The sequence below is a fragment of the Monodon monoceros genome, unplaced genomic scaffold (genome assembly GCF_005190385.1).
Source record: "Monodon monoceros isolate NGI ecotype Baffin Bay Population unplaced genomic scaffold, NGI_Narwhal_1 Super_Scaffold_2, whole genome shotgun sequence".
Lineage (NCBI taxonomy): Eukaryota > Metazoa > Chordata > Mammalia > Artiodactyla > Monodontidae > Monodon > Monodon monoceros.
The window spans coordinates 24619949-24638408 of NW_021703776.1; the positions used below are offsets into that span (position 1 = coordinate 24619949).

An 18460-nucleotide genomic window follows, 5' to 3' on the forward strand; every position below is an offset into this window, starting at 1 on the left:
ATATATATATATATATTAAAAAGGTGAAACAAAAAAATGAATAAAACAATTTGACAGAAGATGAAATTTATATTATGGAAAAAATAAGACACGTACTTAAAAATGCCCTTTTAAACAACAATCTTGGAATGAATCCAAAAAATTAAGGCTAATTTTTTATATTAGTCCTTGTATTTAATCCTTTTTGTGTAAATAAACTTTAACTGCTATTAATAATAACAGCAAACAGTTACATAATGCTTACTATGAGCCTGGCACTCTTATGCAAACTCAAACATACTAACTTACTTTACCCTCAAATGAACTTTTCGGTTAGTAAACTTATCCCCATTTTACGGGTGAGCAATGCTAGCCCATAAAGTTAATAAATTTGCCAAAGGAAATACTGCTAAAATTTAGATTTGAAATTTAATTTAACCCAGGCTGTCTGCATCCAGAATCCAGGCAGTTCTGGATACACTCTGGATACCCAGTACACTTTACAGCCTTTTTAATTAAGGGAACTATTAGAAATATACTTTTTAGGGCTTCCCTGGCGGCGGAGCGGTTGAGAGTCCGCCTGCCGATGCAGGGTACACGGGTTGGTGCCCCGGTCCAGGAAGATCCCACATGCCGCGAAGCAGCTGGGCCCGTGAGCCATGGCCGCTGAGCCTGCGCTCCGCAACGGGAGAGGCTACAACAGTGAGAGGCCCGCGTACCGCAAAAAAAAAAAAAAAAAGGAAATATACTTTTTAAATTCTCAAGTGGTTCTTTCTCCTTACCATTTACTTATGTGAAAGGCAGGGTACAAGGGGGAAAAGTGGGAACGAGTTAGAAAATAGATAACATCTAAAACCAGAGCTGTGAATGGGCAAAGACCCTGCTTTCTGGGTCACAGCTGGTCCTCATAGATGATTAGGCTGCACTTAAAAGAATTCCTACTTAGAATTGTCAGGCTCTGCCCTTATTAGTATATAGGGTGTCTCTAAGAAATACCATTGGCACAAGCTTCCTCCCCTGTATCTTCCTAAATAACTTATTCCCCTCCCTTCCTCACAGTGAAGCCTTCTCAATCAAGTCTTCCAGTTGATGTTTTTCTATTTCTTTAGGTCTATCATTCATTCCTTTAACCAACACTTTTTATCGAGTCCACAATATACTAAGACAGTGGTATCTTTTTCTTATATCCTAGAGTAAGGCAGAGATACACAGAGAGAGACAGAGACAGTAAAACACAGTAAGATGTGATAAGAACTAGAGAGTCTACAATGTACACCTCGCTTCCTTTAGCAGTTTGTGGGTCTGTACTACTGCTACATAGTTTTGATTTTTAAAAAAATACATCTATTACTTTTTAAGTTATTGGTATCAATTGGAAAGGCAGAATTATTTGTTAAACAACAGAGTAGAAGGACACCTCCATGGATACAGGCTCTCCTGTATTCACAGAGTGACAGCCTATTCACAGAGTGAATTCACAGAGTGACAGCCTATGAACAATATATTGCTCATGAAAATCAAGTTTCTTCTTTTGCATAAATCAAAGTTTACCACAGACTCTTAAATGACATGTGAACAAAACACTATCACAGTTGCTCCTTTTTTTTCAAATATTAGATATTTAAGATAGATGAGAACATGGTATTCCAAGAGTTGTTCACATTCTTTTACTTACAGCCCTCATAGATGTCAGTGGGAATATGGACTGCTGCATGCTGATAGGATATTTGTCGCCCAAAATTAGCATCATCGATAAAAACAGGTTTTATCCTCTGGCTGCCTGGCTCACTATCGTTCTTTTCCGGCTATAAAGAAAAAATAGACAATAAACAGAATATTACAACTTATGCTAACACAGGTATTCTCACATTCACTTCTTCATTTGCCAAATGCATAGTCTTTAAAAAACAGATCTAGGGCTTCCCTGGTGGCGCAGTGGTTGAGGGTCCGCCTGCCGATGCAGGGGACACAGGTTCGTGCCCCGGTCCGGGAAGATCCCACATGCCGCGGAGCGGCTGGGCCGATGAGCCATGGCCACTGGGCCTGCGCGTCTGGACCCTGTGCTCCGCAAAGGGAGAGGCCACAACAGTGAGAGGCCCACGTACCACAAAAAAAAAAAAAAAAAAAAACAAAAACAGATCTACAAGAATATTTTAAAATATAGTCCCATGATGACATCAGACACACAAATTTCCATTCAGGTATTAGCTTTCACATTATAACCTAACTTCTCTCCTAATTTCCTCAACGTTGGAATCACTCGGAATCATCCTGAGAGGACCAGAGCTTTCCCACATCCAGTACTTATTAGAATGTACATTTAAAGAATAGTCTAAGTACCTTTAAATACAACCAACTTAAAAGTTTCCCCTTGAAATAAATTTCACCACTTATGTTACCAAATTTCTGTAATTTTTAGTTTGATAACCAAAGGTACACATGACCTTTGTGTAAAAATAATAGCAATGAAGGATTATTTTATGTCATATTCCCTTGATTTCTGCATGTTTTCCAGGTGTATCAATTTTTGTTTTAAAAAAGTAAGTACAAATACTAGGAAAGAAGAGATCTATTGTAACTCTTAGTACAATCGAATCCTAACTTCAACCAATTTGTCTCCCAAGGTAGGAGAAAAGATCCAATCAATAACGATTCAAGAAAATCCCACAAGAGTTTCAGGTTAAAGATTAATTTTGAACTATTTGAACTATGCTTGTGATACTGAATTACCCTGGCAAGATTATCCAGTTTCTCGTCTGGCAAGAAACTAAGAACCTCACTCATTTATCCAAAATGCATCTCTCTAACAATTGTTTTTGGCTACTTATGTTAAACTTTTTATTCCCCCAGTTCAAATATAGTTAACTTCTTCCTAAGTAAACATTTTTTTATTAAATTCAGACCTGTATTATCAACTCCATTTTAGGGACTAATGTATTCCATATTCCCCAGGTAATTTCCTCAAAACAAAACTGAAAAAAGAATCACAACATTTGACTATTTTCGCAGCACACTGCAGTAATGCAACTGATAAGCAAGAGAAAAGACTTAAATGGACAATCAGAAAATTTCATAAGAAGGCTGGCAGAATGTGGCAACACGAAGTCTACAAAGAAGTGATAGTGTCCAACTTTTTAGATGGCTCTGAAAATTTCTATAACCAGATAATCCAACAGTATCCCAAGATATTTTAAAACACACACGCGCGTGCGTGTGTTTCCCTAAGGAAGTTGCAACACTGGAAAGATTATTTAGACACAAATATTAGCAAAACGGCACGGGCTTCTCACTGTTGTGGCCTCTCCCGTTGCGGAGCACAGGCTCCGGACGCGCAGGCTCAGCGCCCATGGCTCACGGGCCCAGCCGCTCCGCGGCACGTGGGATCTTCCCGGACCGGGGTGCAAACCCGTGTCCCCTGCATCGGCAGGCGGACTCTCAACCACTTCGCCACTAGGGAAGCCCAGGACTTTTTTTTTTTATCAATGACTTCTAAAGCTGCAAGTCCAACTCATTATGTAATGAAATCAATTTAATTGGTCATGACCGAATTATTTTTCAAATGAAACAATGTTGAAAGAAAATATGAAAATACTCTCTATAATAAGGGGAAGGATTATATTTGGAAACTGTTGTTTAGGTATTCTGTTTTGGGGGTTTTTATGTTTTATTATACTTTGTTGAAAAGGAAAAACTACATTTTTAGAATGTTTTTATGAGTCAATTTAATGTGCTGAATATAAAAATTAAAAAAAAAAAAAAAAGGGGCTTCCCTGGTGCGCAGTGGTTGAGAGTCTGCCTGCCGATGCAGGGGACGCGGGTTTGTGCCCCGGTCCAGGAAGATCCCGCATGCCGCGGAGCGGCTGGGCCCGTGAGCCATGGACGCTGAGCCTGCGCGTCCGGAGCCTGTGCTCCGCAACGGGAGAGGCCACAGCGGTGAGAGGCCCGCGTACCGCAAAAAAAAAAAGTTGAAGACAGATCACTGTTTTTTATCCATGTGAAAGCCACAAAGATATAATTGCTCCCCCATTAACTAAATATACAAAATAATGAAAGAGTAGTGTTGAAAGTCTAAAATTTGGCAAAATACCTACACGCAGGAATCACTAATTCATACTCTTTTCTAAAACAGAGGTTAGGTGTGTACAGCATGAAGGATAAGAAAAGAAAGGAGAAAGATGTTAAGAAAAAGAGACACCATAGCGCCAAAGAACACGTAACCTAACACATCTACCAGCATTCCAACTGCTAATAAAGGAAAGAATAAAAGTAGTAACTGGGGTTTGGTCTTGGATTCAACCGTGAATTTTAACATATTTTAAAATTCATACTCTATTCTATGGCTCTCTGTTCCTGGGCACGATTGACTTGAATAAGAGAAGGGATCATTAAAACAAACTACTTTCATTAATAACAAGAATGTAAAGAGGGTCTCACCTAATAAATGATGTCAATTTTCTTCTCAACTGCAAACATCCTGAATTAGTGAAAAGCCTCAATATTTATTTTAAAGCAGAGGTTTCTCAAAGTGTGGTCCTTGAAGAAGCAGCATCAGCAACCACTGAAACTTTTTAGAGTTCAGGCTCTCAGGCCCCACCCCAAACCTAGTCAATTAGAAACGTCAGGGGAGGGATCCAGCAAGTAGTAGTTCAACAAACCCTCCAGGTGATTGTAATACACACTAAAACTGCAAGTCCACTGCTTTAACATCAATAGTTTAAATTGCACACACATTTTTGTTTAGAACTACTCATGAAAAAGTTAGGATTAATAATAAGCATATTAATGGATGTCTAAATTTTTCTACCCTCCAAAGGGTAGAAACACTGTTTTATTATTACTGAATAATAGATGTGTGCACATGGTAATATGGCCAGTAATATCTGTCAAAGGATATTTCAAAAGACAGTAGTTTCTCAAGATACTCTAAGGGTTAACTCCAACCTGAAATAACTTGGGGAAATATTCTTCTACTCTTCTGTCAAGAGAATAACAAAGCACATTGGAACATCAAAAGCTCTGAAATAAGTGTCACTAAAGAAAACCATGTTTAACCCAGTGTTCTCAAGCTTATGTGACCCTGGAATTTTTTTTTTTTTCCATACAAAACCTATTACAAAGAACATACTTACAAAAAACTGTGGAAAGGCATCGTGGAAAGTAAAGACATCAGGAGATTTGCTTCTACTCAGTCGTATTAATAACACCTCAGACTAGGGCCAGTCACTGTTCCTTGGGCTTCAGCTTTCTGACTTATAAATAACGCTGGGCTGCAGGTGTGGTCCTTATTCCCTGGGGCATATCAGAATCACCTGGGGAGCCCTCTCCCCCACCAATAAAGCAGTGAATCACAACGGGGAGGACATCTTTGGAAAGAATCTCTCAGTTGGTTCTAATATCCTCTCCTACTTAAATTAAGAAGACTCAAACTAAAGAATCTATGTTATTTTCAGTTATGAAAAAATTATAGTCCTATTTCTATAATTTTAGAAAATATTACATTAGTTTCTGTAAGCATATCTTTTCCAGAAATCCTATTTATATCTATCTCTAGCGAAATTTAGATATATGAAAAGTAGAAAGATTTGATGATAAATAAGAGAGAGTGAACTATACCTATGAATTAAGGTTAGGAATATGTGCATAAGTGCAATTATTTCATTCATTCACTCACTCAAGAAATAATTTATTGGTAGAGTGGAGGATTTAATGATAACATTTATAGAAATGTCATTTAATACCTAAATCTTGAAACAAATGTGCAACAATAGCAAAATAGTCACAATAAGTATGACAAATACAATTTTATATTGTTATTAAGGAATATAAGAGAGTAATTACATTGGGAATGTACATATATGCTGTATTTGTTTTTAAATGGTTTTAAGCTTAAATGTAGGTGTTAAGCACAAAGAAAGAAGAGAAAATCAGCGTATATTTTTAGAGGAAAGAGAGGAAATGAGAGAAATGTAGGGATGAGTACATAGCAAACACTAGTAGCACTATCACTGGTTTTTATAGCTTTGACGGTATTCATCTTTGTGCTTTCTTGTTGTTTCCAATGTAATACAATAAACATGTAGTATATTCGCAATTTAAAATACTAATTTTTGTTTTAAGTCCTTTCTAGAGAGCTATTAAGCACTATACGATTATCTTACTAAGGTGGAAGTTGCTTCTATTTCCTCTGAGCCCTCTCACACTTAAAAATTATGTTTTAAATGTATTTTAATAGAGATTCTTTCACTTTTCAATTGCCATAGAGGGAATTCCCAGGTGGTCCAGTGGTTAGGACTCAGTGCTTCCACTACTGAGGCCGGTTCAACCCCTGGTCAGGGAAATAAGATCCTGAAAGCTGCATGGTGCAGCCAATAAATAAATAAATAGCCATATAAAGGGCTTTTAGGAATAATTTAAAATAATGTACTTCTCAACTTGTATAATCATGTATCAAGTCTAGTTTTAATGTACAGATGCTAAATATATTAAGAAAAAATAATATGGTTGTTGCCCATGGTCCCCCCCCCCGCCCTTTATTACACTCTCCATAAATTGAAGTCATTTCATGAAAAGATTAAAATTTCTAAATGTAACTCATTTCCTTAAACTTCTGAAATTATTGTTCCTGATATCATCATAATCCATCTTTACTTTTCTTGATATATTATGGCATTATATAGTATAATTAACATAGAGCAAATACTAGACACAAAGGAACTGACTGAGAAAAGGTAAGTGGAGAAAAGCTACTTAACACATATTGTTTAGTGTGTTAGTTAAAAATTTCAAATAAATTGTCCCCCTGGAATTAAGATCTCATTGTTTGCCAGACCACAAGAAAAATTAAGTCAGCATGTCTCTTGCCAATTTTTTTCCCCAAAACATCTCTTCTCAAGTCTCCCGACTACCCTACATAAATGTGTACAGAGACGCTGAGGAGGTAAATTCCAAAATGTATTCAAATGTACCTGGTAAAACACATAAGTGAAACATGAGAAGCATGTTCCTCTGACTATTCATCTCAACATAATTTCATTTATTAAATAATAGATTAGATCACTCAGAGACAGAGGTACCAGCTAATCCTGGATGGGTCATTCGATTTTGCAAGCAGTACCTATTCGCAAATTTCATTTGGAAAGTCACAATGATGTCTATGACAGACACAAAAGACTTTTGCATATTTAATATATTTATCTCAAATGAAACACTCTTAGAATTGATTTTTATAATAAAACATTTGTTTTTAATATTTTTAATCTTTTTCATGCTAAAACTATTTCTACCAACAGTAAAATGCTTAGAAATTAAAAGTTCATATATTTCACTTAAATTACAATAAAAATTAGCTTAATTACTGTGCACAATTCAGGCTGAACATGCTCACTGAGAAACTTTGCTCACAATCACATTATGGTTAGGTTTACCTCCCCCTGCTCTCTAATTTTTGTGTATCTCACGAAACTGTGAGAAAATTAGCTGATACTAAATAAGAGCTGAGACCCTCTACAGGGGCATCACAATTGGTATTTCTATCCCACTAGTGAAGGGGGTAAATGAACGTGTTCTTGTGTAATGAACCAAACTCTTCAATAACCAGAGACTACAGACTTGGATACAATTCTCCACAGTGTATATGAGTATATTTTAAAACTTCCACCTCCAAATACATCCTTTTCTTTTTTACAACTATTTCACAGATGTTGTTTACAAGAGGGCTTTACAACTTTCACAACACACACATTATTGATTCTTGAAATTTTTAGTCTCAATTGTATTCCCAATATCAAACAAAATTTTGGATACACAATATGCTTTTAGGCATGATATTATCATCCAATGTAAATAACTATCATGGATGTATTATATTTACAATAGACTTTCATACAGCCAGCAAGGCGGAAAAGGCTGCTATACTGACATGTTGGTATCTACTCTATGGATTAAAAAATAAGGTTGCTTCCGTAGCCACTAGTTCACCACTGGAATGTAAGCTGGTTACCAGTTCTTACCCACACATAGGAAAGCCTCCTTTTTAGTAAATCACATGCATCAATTAGAAGTGGAGATTCATCAAAGCAGCTGCAGCTGTCCATACCCAATTAATGAATAATAAATAGAGAAAAAGGTGCTGAGCCTTCAGCCAATTATAGTTGTTCTGGTCAGGGTGTGAGGCCAGGCTGAATAGTAAATAATGAGTCCAGTTACAGTGGCAATAAGAGCACTGTTGAGTCTCCTGAGTTAATTGGTTTAAGCTGCTATTTTTCTCCTTGAGGATGCTGTGACTCAGAGACACACTGAGTGGATGAATAGAACTGAAAAGGAAATATGAGTTGGATGACACTGACTACATGACACTAAGGGCTTAAATACAATATTTGTCCATTTGCTTTACTGAATCATAACAATAAGAAAACAAAAAATTTAAATTATAATTTAATGAACATATTGTCCTTTGAAAAAACATGAGTTCAGCTAATCATAATATATTTGATGAGGAAATAAAGAGATTTTTTTTATGAACTGAGAAAATTTCTCCAGTTCTTCAAGTAGTTAAAATGTTTTAGCTGCTTAGATTTACCCTATGGAAAAACTATAGCATTAATTCCTCAGAGGCAATTTACTCAATATATTAAGAATGTTTTACAGTTAACATGAAAAATAAACATAACATTAGTGGTCAGAAGAAACCTGAAGAAATAATTCTATTCCTTAAAATTAGATCTACTGTTAAGTCTCTGCATATTCTTCTACAATTAATTATGATATATAAAAGAGAAGGAAGAAACAGTCTGAAATAAGCAGACTTTGGAGGTAGGGGAACAGTAAGCAACTGAAACTGTGCAATACACAGAGAAAGATAGCAAGTTAAAAAAATACATAGGTGATATTAAAGCAAAAAAATATACATTTTCTAATATGACGAAGCGAATCAAAGACAACTATGAATTTGAAACACATAAAACAACTAAAATGAGTCAAAAACGGATACTGATCACTGCAAGAACTTGTTCATTAAAATTTAAAAGCAAAAAGAGGCATTCCTTAAATAAAATGTATTGAGGTTGCTGATAAGGATTACAATAACGATTTAATAAGGTGGAATACAGAATCTGAGGACATTCTCAAAATAAAACTGATGAATTTTTAGTTTGCATGATGGAGGAATGCGTGTGAATCACCTATCCCAGGATCTAGCCCTCAATGAGCATGAGAGCCATCACAATATCACAATACAGGTAAGTGTGATGACAAGGACTGAGGGCTGGTTTAAACTCTAAGAGTAGTATGAAAATTTCAAATTATCAGCATTAGAAAGGGATGTAATACTCTGAACATATATATACATATCTTTTTTATACATAAATATGTAACCTAAATTTTGGGGAGTGGCTGATAGGGTATTTTCTCTGCTAAGGGACTGTGAAATGGTGTCTTGCCTATGAAAAGCACTATGTGATTTCAGATAGTCAAGATCAATTATTTTCCCTTGATACCTGAGGCAAAGATTGACTAACACCTTACAACTAATATACAGTAAAAAAAAGCCTGGAGGGGCTTCCCTGGTGGCGCAGTGGTTGACAGTCCGCCTGCCGATGCAGGGGACACGGGTTCGTTCCCCAGTCCGGGAAGATCCCACATGCTGTGGAGCGGCTAGGCCCGTGAGCCATGGCCACGTCCGGAGCCCGTGCTCCGCAACGGGAGAGGCCACAACAGGGAGAGGCCTGTGTACCAGAAAAAAAAAAAAAAAAAGCCTGGAGTCCAGGACGCCAAGATCCCACCATACTTACAAAGAAATGAAAATCTCTCTATGGCCCATAAGACTCTGAATGATCTATTTCCAGCCTGACTCCTCATCCAGATCTCCTGCTCTGCCTTCCCTTGCTCATTGCCACATTGGACTGTTTTCTGGTCCTCACACACATTATGCTCCTCCTGGTTTAACGTCCTTGGGTCTGCTATTCCTTTTGTCTGGTAGGTTGTTCCCTGGTCTTTTTTCATAGTGTCAGTTCACTTTTCAGATCGCAGTTGAAAAATACTCTCTTGGAGATTCTCCCATCTAAATTATCCCCCATAGAATACTGAAAACATTACACTTCATTTATTACATTCAGAGCAATGCAGACATTACTGATTTTATAGAATTTCACATTAAGGTTTGTCAAACATTTACTGTACTGCTTAACATGCAAAATTTAAGTCATATCCTAAGATATAAACCTAGGATATATCTTAACATTGATAAAATTTATGTATCTAGATGGCAGGACATCCCTTTCAAGATAAAGACTATAAAATAATAATTTTGTATAAAATGTCAAAGGAAGGGATAAAGACTGGTTATGTAACTGCGTTGGTGCGGTTGACTTTTGTTTCAATTCTGTCTTGCACAGATTGTGCCAACTTAACTTTGGAAGCAATAATTTTACTACATTTTTTTTTTCAGGTATCTTTTAAAAATCAGTAATGCAACAATGCTCATTAAATGATCAGAATTCTCTTTATTAAAATCAGAAATTTGGCATCAACACTTTGATATTCTACATGATGTTTAAGGATATATGGATGCGTAAAAACGCTATCAAATTTTTTATTTGCCCCATGTTTGCTATCTCACTACACTAAAATATAATCACCACGAGGGCAAGAGGCCTCATTGACATCATTCGGTTGTGGCCCTAGCACCTAGCAAATCGCTTAGAACTGTATCTGCTTGCCCTATTTATAACATTTGTTGAGTGAATAAATAAACTTGAATCACTGTTTCCTAGTCCCCAGACTCATGCTTTTTCTAATTCAGCATGAAGCAAGGACAAACACCAGAAGCAGTCCAGTGAATGGACAGACAGCGCCTCAGTCAGGAACCCAGCTTCTCAATCTCATTTCAACTCTGTGTGTCCTTGCTATGGCTTCTCAGATTTTTTTTTTTTTTTTTAAGGAACAGAGGGTAACAAGATCTGTAAACCTCCTTCTAGCTCTGAAAATTCTCATTCTGAAATCTATGAACTAAAAGCAAATTGTTTCCAAGGCTTTTTTTTTTTTTTTAAATGCCAAGTAACTGCAAGAACATGTAAATGATGAAAGGCTGGTATAAAGACTCCTTTTGGTAAATATTAGTAAACTTTAATATTTTTCTTATTTCATTTGCTAGAAATGGGTATAACTGTAAGTTCTAATGTTCTCTTCCACCAGTGAATTCCTTTGGAGACCACTGACCAAAAGACTCTTTTGGTATCCAAACCCCTTGACCCTGAGAATTTACATTTTAATTTAGGGCAATGCATTCAAAGCACGGAGCTATAGATATCAATCAAACAGACAATGTGTAGGTGAACATGGGTTAGAACATTAGCTGGGCTTTTCACTTCCACTTCACGAGTTGAATTATTTCGATTACTTCACTCAAGTGACAGTCAAGGCCATCTTTTTGAGAAGAACTTAAATAAAAATGAACACACCATGCGTCAGTGGTCTCCAAAGAAATTCACTGGAAGGGTGGAAGAAAACATTAGAACTTACAGTTATACCCATTTCTAGCAAATGAAATAAGAAAAAAATTAAAGTTTACTAATATTTACCAAAAAGAGTGACATTAGTATTCCCTCTCCCCTGGCCTTACTGTGTGCGGGTTGGTCTCAAGTCATCTGTCATCTTCCAGGTACCACAAGGAGAAAGTGGAAACCCCACATACTGATAATGAGCCACCTTCTCCCTTACACAGTCCCTTTCAATGTACTATTCTTAACTTTATATGTAAATTTACTTATTATTTTCTTGGGTTTAACCTACTCCATACGTGCTACCAGCTTTAAAAGATTTCTGAAATTAACAATGATTGAAGTTGAAATTCTAGTAATGGAAGTTGCACTGAACAATAAGAGAATGACAGAGATGATGCTTCTATTCCCAGCACTAGCTCTTCTTCAGTCTCATTACCAGATAGAAAAGTGACTCAATTAGTTCAACCGGCAAGTTGGTCAAAAAAGTTAATATTATCAAGAAGATTATCATAAATATAGATTTAGACTTACTATATCGGTAACAATGTCCTGTGTTCATATGGGCTGTTGAGATATTTCCTATGGCATTATGAAGGCATCATAATTAAAGGCATTTAATAACTAAGCATCTAGAAAAGAACTATACTTTTTTCTGGTGATTTTTAATGTCAAATGCCACTTAAACCAATACTTCATAAAATTTCACTTATCTTAAAATTTTAGATGTCTCTTGGGAGGTTTCTCAGCATATTAGTTCAGTAGTATATAGAGAGAATTTATAAGTAAATATTGTTATATTGAGAGGTGCATTTTTTTAACTGACATGCACGTTCAAGCAAAAAAAGGTTGAAGATACCATTCAAAACAATCCAGTCCCCATATCTCTGTTTACCCAATGCTGTACAGAGGGTGAGTTTATAATGCCCACATAATGCCACCGAACTTTCCAAACAGTGAATATTCAGTGAGTTCTAAATAAATACACCATACACTAGCCTCTGGAAAGGAAGAACTGGATGTGGAATCTAAAAGAGAATTATGCATGCCACCACCCCAAAGCAGCTGAGGACCAACGTTTTAACTATCCTTGCAAAAGCAGCACATGCCCAAGTGCACAAAGCATTACAAAAATATCAAAATAGACTCAAAAGTTTTGGAAGAAGGCCCAAAAAACATACGGCGCTATTCCTAGAAGAAACGGAATCTAATCTTATCTTCCTTTTTATTAGTTTTAACAGTTTTTTCCCCCCAATGAATCCTAATATGGCTATATATTTCACACAAGGGTGCATGCATTAATTTTAAGGTCTCCATGGTAAGTATCACTAGGAATGATGGATCAGCTCACTGAAGATTTATGATTTAAAGTCTAACAATCTTTTTAATCACAGAGATTTTATTTTACCTACTGCAAGTCACTGTCAACTAACAACTGTCAATGATGAAGCTGGTTGGGTAAGTACAAGCCACATACATCAAAATTAAATACGGACAGAATGATGGATAGGTATAATAAATTAAAATTTTAAACCAAAACCATCTTCAAAACCTTTAATCTTAAGCCTTGATTTACAACAGTCCCATCACATGGCCTTCTCCTGTCCCCCATAGGGGCCCACGGAATAGGCAGTGTAGCACAGCACAGGGACACACGGCTCCTGCTGTGGATCACACGGACTGCACTGCATTCAGTTCCCTGCACTACCAAATCCCACATGTGTGACAGCGGACAAGTCACTTAAGCTCACTAAATTTTACTTATCTTTTCTGGATATCATGAAAATAATAGTATTGCCACAAAGGATGAGTGTGAACTTTAAACAATAACATTACCTGCAAAGCATTTACTTTCTAGTATAGAATAAGTATACATATGTTAATTACTATTATAATCCAATCCAAACATATAGCATTGAAAATATTTACACCACTTATTTTAGATGCACACACACGAAAAGGTAACTCTGATTGTACCATTTACTATACAGAAGCAATTAATATTCTATCTCTATGCCATCTCCTATTTGAGGATTCAACAATAGTCATTAGCAGAGCCTGAAATAAAGGCTGTATACTATTAGACAGTTTTTTTTAAAAAGCTGCCAAAGAGGACTTCCCTGGTGGTGCAGTGGTTGAGGGTCTGCCCGCCGATGCAGGGGACACGGATTCGTGTCCCAGTCCGGGAAGATCCCACATGCCGTGGAGTGGCTGGGCCCGTGAGCCACGGCCCCTGAGCCTGTGCCTCCGGAGCCTGTGCTCCGCAACGGGAGAGGCCACGGCAGTGAGAGGCCCGCGTACCGCCAAAAAAAAAAAGGCTGCCAAAGAAACCTAGACTTTCTTTCTTTAATAATTAGAGCAGAGTCGTCGCTGTCTGATACATATCCCTATTGGTTCATTCTAGAAACAGACTGATTTATTTCTACAAAATAAAATCAAATCATGAATGATTAGGCTTTTAAGAAGACATTTAGATAGGACATTATGTTGGAATAAGTTTTAATGTAGATAAGACTGGTAAGAAAATAAATAGCAACATAAATATGCAAGGGAATTCAGCAGACTAGCCAAATGTCCCAGAAAGGTCAAATTTTTAGCATGATCAATATAATAAAACGTAGCAAATAAATCAACTCAAGTTATTGACACAGGAATTCTGGGCTGAATTTATTTCATTTGGATTTCAGTCTGAAACATAGGTCTTGGAATTAGGTTAATAAGAGTTTGTAACGATCTGCTTTCTCTTTGCTTGCTTTGGGAATTAAGAAAATAGTGCTGCTTGCTGGCACAACTGAAATCTTCTGGGGAATCTGCTTCACTACATCTTTAGGGAAGTTAAGGATTTATTGGGACAGATGTCTCTAAAAACCTAAACAAGAACCTAAATAAATTTCAAAACTAAAGAGAACATGAATGTGGAATTTCATAAATAACTGTTGCATTATTAGCTTTTTTTTCCATTTTATCTTGACATTTAATTATCTTTTCAAACCCAGATATATAAAACCTACAAGGATTTCAAGGCAAATTTTTGCACTGAGGTCACATTTATTTCTAAACGTTTTCTGAAGATTCTGATTTTTATTTTGTTACGCATTTTCTTAAGTTTTTCACACAAATGTAAGGATATTCATAACAATAAAATGAAAGAGGTCAAACTAGTACCCTTCAATTATTGTTAACACAGCCACACATAAACGTGTTCCATTTGGAACTCAAATCACTTCAAATCAATATTAAATGTATTGTAGTAATATTAATAATTATTATTTTTAAAATTATACTCACTAACATTTCTGGATTGCCTACTGTAAGACAGGGAATGTTCTAAATTCTTTATATGTGTTAACTAATTTAATTTTCACTGTAACAGTATGAGGTAGGTATCACATTACCTTTATTTTTCAGACCAAAAGAGTGAAGCGCAGACACTTTAGGTGACTCTGCCGATATCACAAAGCTAGAAAATGGGCAGAGATGGGCCTCAGATGCAGGCAGTGGGCCTCCAGAGTATAATGTCTTAATCATCAAGCTCTGCTTCTTCCTCCGTATGACAATGTACACAGCACTTATACATGTATGTCTTGTTATTAATTAGGGATAAAAGTTTCCTATGGAAGTATTTAGGAGTGAAATGTCACATCTCTAATTTATCTTAAAATATTTAGCAAACAATACATACAGCAACTATGGAGACTCTGTTTACTGTTCTCTCTTCTTTATATTTAAAATATTTTTCCTGATAAAAAGTTAAAAACTAGGGCTTCCCTGGTAGCGCAGTGGTTGAGAGTCCACCTGCCGATGCTGGGGACGCGGGTCCGTGCCCCGGTCCGGGAAGATCCCACGTGCCGCGGAGCGGCTGGGTCCGTAAGCAACGGCCGCTGAGCCTGCGCGTCCGGAGCCTGTGCTCCGCAACGGGAGAGGCCACAGCGGTGAGAGGCCCGCGTACCACAAAAAAAAAAAAAAAAATCTTACATTAAAACACTGTACCCACGTTAATGCTGTGGTCTCTTTGGAAATGGAATTTGACAACTTACTTATTCTAATTACATGTATAATTAGACAAAACTTTAGTTTGATGGACTAATAAAATAAGCTTGATTTCATATTTCACAGAGATTCATAAAAACTTAAGATTATCAGATCTCTCCAGACTTGGAACCCCAAATCTTGATCCTTATATTGCTTGTAGTATGGCAAACAAATATTCTAACTCTGCTACTTATTCCCAACTTGAATCAGTTTTAGACACAGGGGAAAGCACATTGTCTGTCTGACTTTACTTAGTTCTCATGACTGAACCAGGGGCTAATGAGAGGAAGGGACAGATGAGAGAAGAAGAAGGAAAAAGGTCCACTCCACTCCCATCTTCTGCAGCCTGCCCCGTTGTATGAACAAAAAGAAACGAATGTCTATATTAAAAAATTAATTCAAATACAGTCCACAGTCAAAGTCAGTCTTGCCACTCCTCTCTTAATATTGTTTCCACTCAACCTTGAAACAAAACAAACATTTTCGTTTCCACCATATTTGCAAAGGGTTTCCTGTTTACTTTGCAAATACAGCACTACTTTAAAAAGCGAACAATCTCATTGTAGTTTGAGATTTTTCGCTTTTTAAAGTAGTGCCGTATATACAATGGAATATTACTCAGCCATAAAAAGAAATGAAATTGAGCTATTTGTAATGAGGTGGATAGACCTACAGTCTGTCATACAGAGTGAAGTTAAGTCAGAAAGAGAAAGACAAATACCATATGCTAACACATATATATGGAATTTAAGGAAAAAAAATGTCATGAAGAACCTAGGGGTAAGACAGGAATAAAGACACAGACCTACTAGAGAATGGACTTGAGGATACAGGGAGGGGGAAGGGTAAGCTGTGACAAAGCGAGAGAGTGAGGCATGGATATATATATACACTACCAAACGTAAGGTAGATAGCTAGTGGGAAGCAGCTGCACAGAACAGGGAGATCAGTTCCGTGCTTTGTGACCACCTGGAGGTGTGGGATAGGGAGAGTGGGAGGGAGGGAGACACAAGAGGGAAGAGATATGGGAACATATGTATATGTATAACTGATTCACTTTGTTATAAAGCAGAAACTAACACACCATTGTAAAGCAATTACACTCCAATAAAGATGTAAAAAAAAAAAAACTTTTGACATTAAAAAAAAAAGGGAACAATCTTCATAAATGCTATGTAAGCAATAGGGGGACTGAAACACACAAACACCTACCCAATTTAACAAGCATTATCTCAGCAATTATTCTAAATCATTAAACAGAGAAAATGAGTAAGACCCTTACCTCAAGACACTAAAATTTTAATAGAGAAGATTATCCCTCTATAAAAATACCATAGTATAAGATATTACACCACTGAAACCAGAAACGTGTAGCAAGTTATTCTGAGCACCCAGAGGAAGGAAATACCATTTGCTACTTAGGAAAAGCAAGGCAGGCTTCAAGAGGAGGTAGTATTTGAATTAGTTTTTAAAGAGTACTTAGCATCTGATTGGAAAAATTGTAGGATATCAAAATCAGGTAATTAGAGGAGAGAATAGTTAACATTAACTAGCACAGGGACAGGAATCATTGTCTTAAATTTCCAGCATGGCTATGTACCTTATACCTTCCATATGAATTGTGGCTCACCAAATAATTTCGCCAAGTTATACGTGCATTTTTTAATTCCAAAGCAAAAATTTGTGTAAATGACTAGAGTCATAATTTTTAAATCACATTACACAATCCTAAGGGACATTGACTTTACCCCTTATTTCAGTCACTGCTTTAGCTAAATCTGCCTGTCACTAGGTATTTATTTTTATACCCAGAAGGTGAATATAAACAGCATCGATCTGAGCGGCACAGATATTATAAAATGCCCCTGAGGGACTGTCTGGTATCAAAGTCCTTGTAAGGCTTACAACCTGACAGCTCCCCACAAACTAGCTAATTCAGACGTAGCTCATAGAAAGTGACACTCCAAAGAGATAGCTGTTGAGCTTCATTGAGAGGCAACTGATGAGATTAAAGAGCACTTTAAATGCTCGTTTTACCTTTAAGTGAGGCCATGTATCACCATTATAATGAACAAAATCAATTGATTACACTTGACTATGTCATTCTTTATATGCAAATCTTAACTTGGTGATGGACCAGCATATTTAACATGGGAGAATAATAGGAACCAGGACATTCTAAATTTAATCCTGAATCCAACATAAACTAAAGTTATGGACTTTTCGTATGATTTACTTCTATTATGAAAGCTACTTTTGCTTCATTTCCATCTACTCATATCCTACACACCTTACCCCTGCCCTCACCTTCCTTAAATGTTGGTGTGATGAAGATTCTACCCTATACTGTCTTAAGACATTTTTCTTTTCTTTTCTTTACATGTGTGGATGTGTGATGTAGGCAGAGTAAGGCAACAGGAGCAGTGGAACTGCAGCAACCTGGAGAATGCATCACATCCAAAGGCAATCAAACTCACTTTGTTTCTGTGTCAGCACACCAAAACACATCTGTAGTTAAATCTGGCCTTCCTATTTCTATAGCTTGACACTTGCTGGGAAGATTTCAGCCACCTGTTTTCAAAGTCCACTCATAGGCTAAATATAGAACTATTCTAGAAAATAGAAAATTTATTTATATCTCAGATATTTATATCCCCATTCAAACATATGAGGATATATTTATTAATTGATAATATTGTTTCAATATTTAGTATTCCAATTAGTTCCTGTGTTCACTAGATATTAGATATTAATGTATGAGATTATAAACTCACATTATATAATCTCCGTTCACCAATTTTTCATAATGGATATGGCTTTGTGGAATTTGAGCAATAAAAATTTACAACTAAATTGGAATATAGAAAAGTACAACAAACAGTGACGGTAAGCCAATTCAAATCAAAACAAGATGGTATTATGATTATACAGATATTTGATAAATAAAACATCAA

At 36.5% G+C, this 18460-nt stretch overlaps 1 protein-coding gene across 1 annotated transcript in view; it reads right to left on the bottom strand.

The window, feature by feature from the left end:
* Positions 1 to 18460, bottom strand: part of CACNA2D1 (calcium voltage-gated channel auxiliary subunit alpha2delta 1) — a 486952-nt gene that overhangs the window by 156887 nt on the left and 311605 nt on the right. Inside the window, exon 6 of the mRNA XM_029233044.1 lies at positions 1655 to 1784. Coding sequence (XP_029088877.1) covers positions 1655 to 1784 — 130 coding nt within the window. The remainder of the gene's footprint in view (positions 1 to 1654; positions 1785 to 18460) is intronic.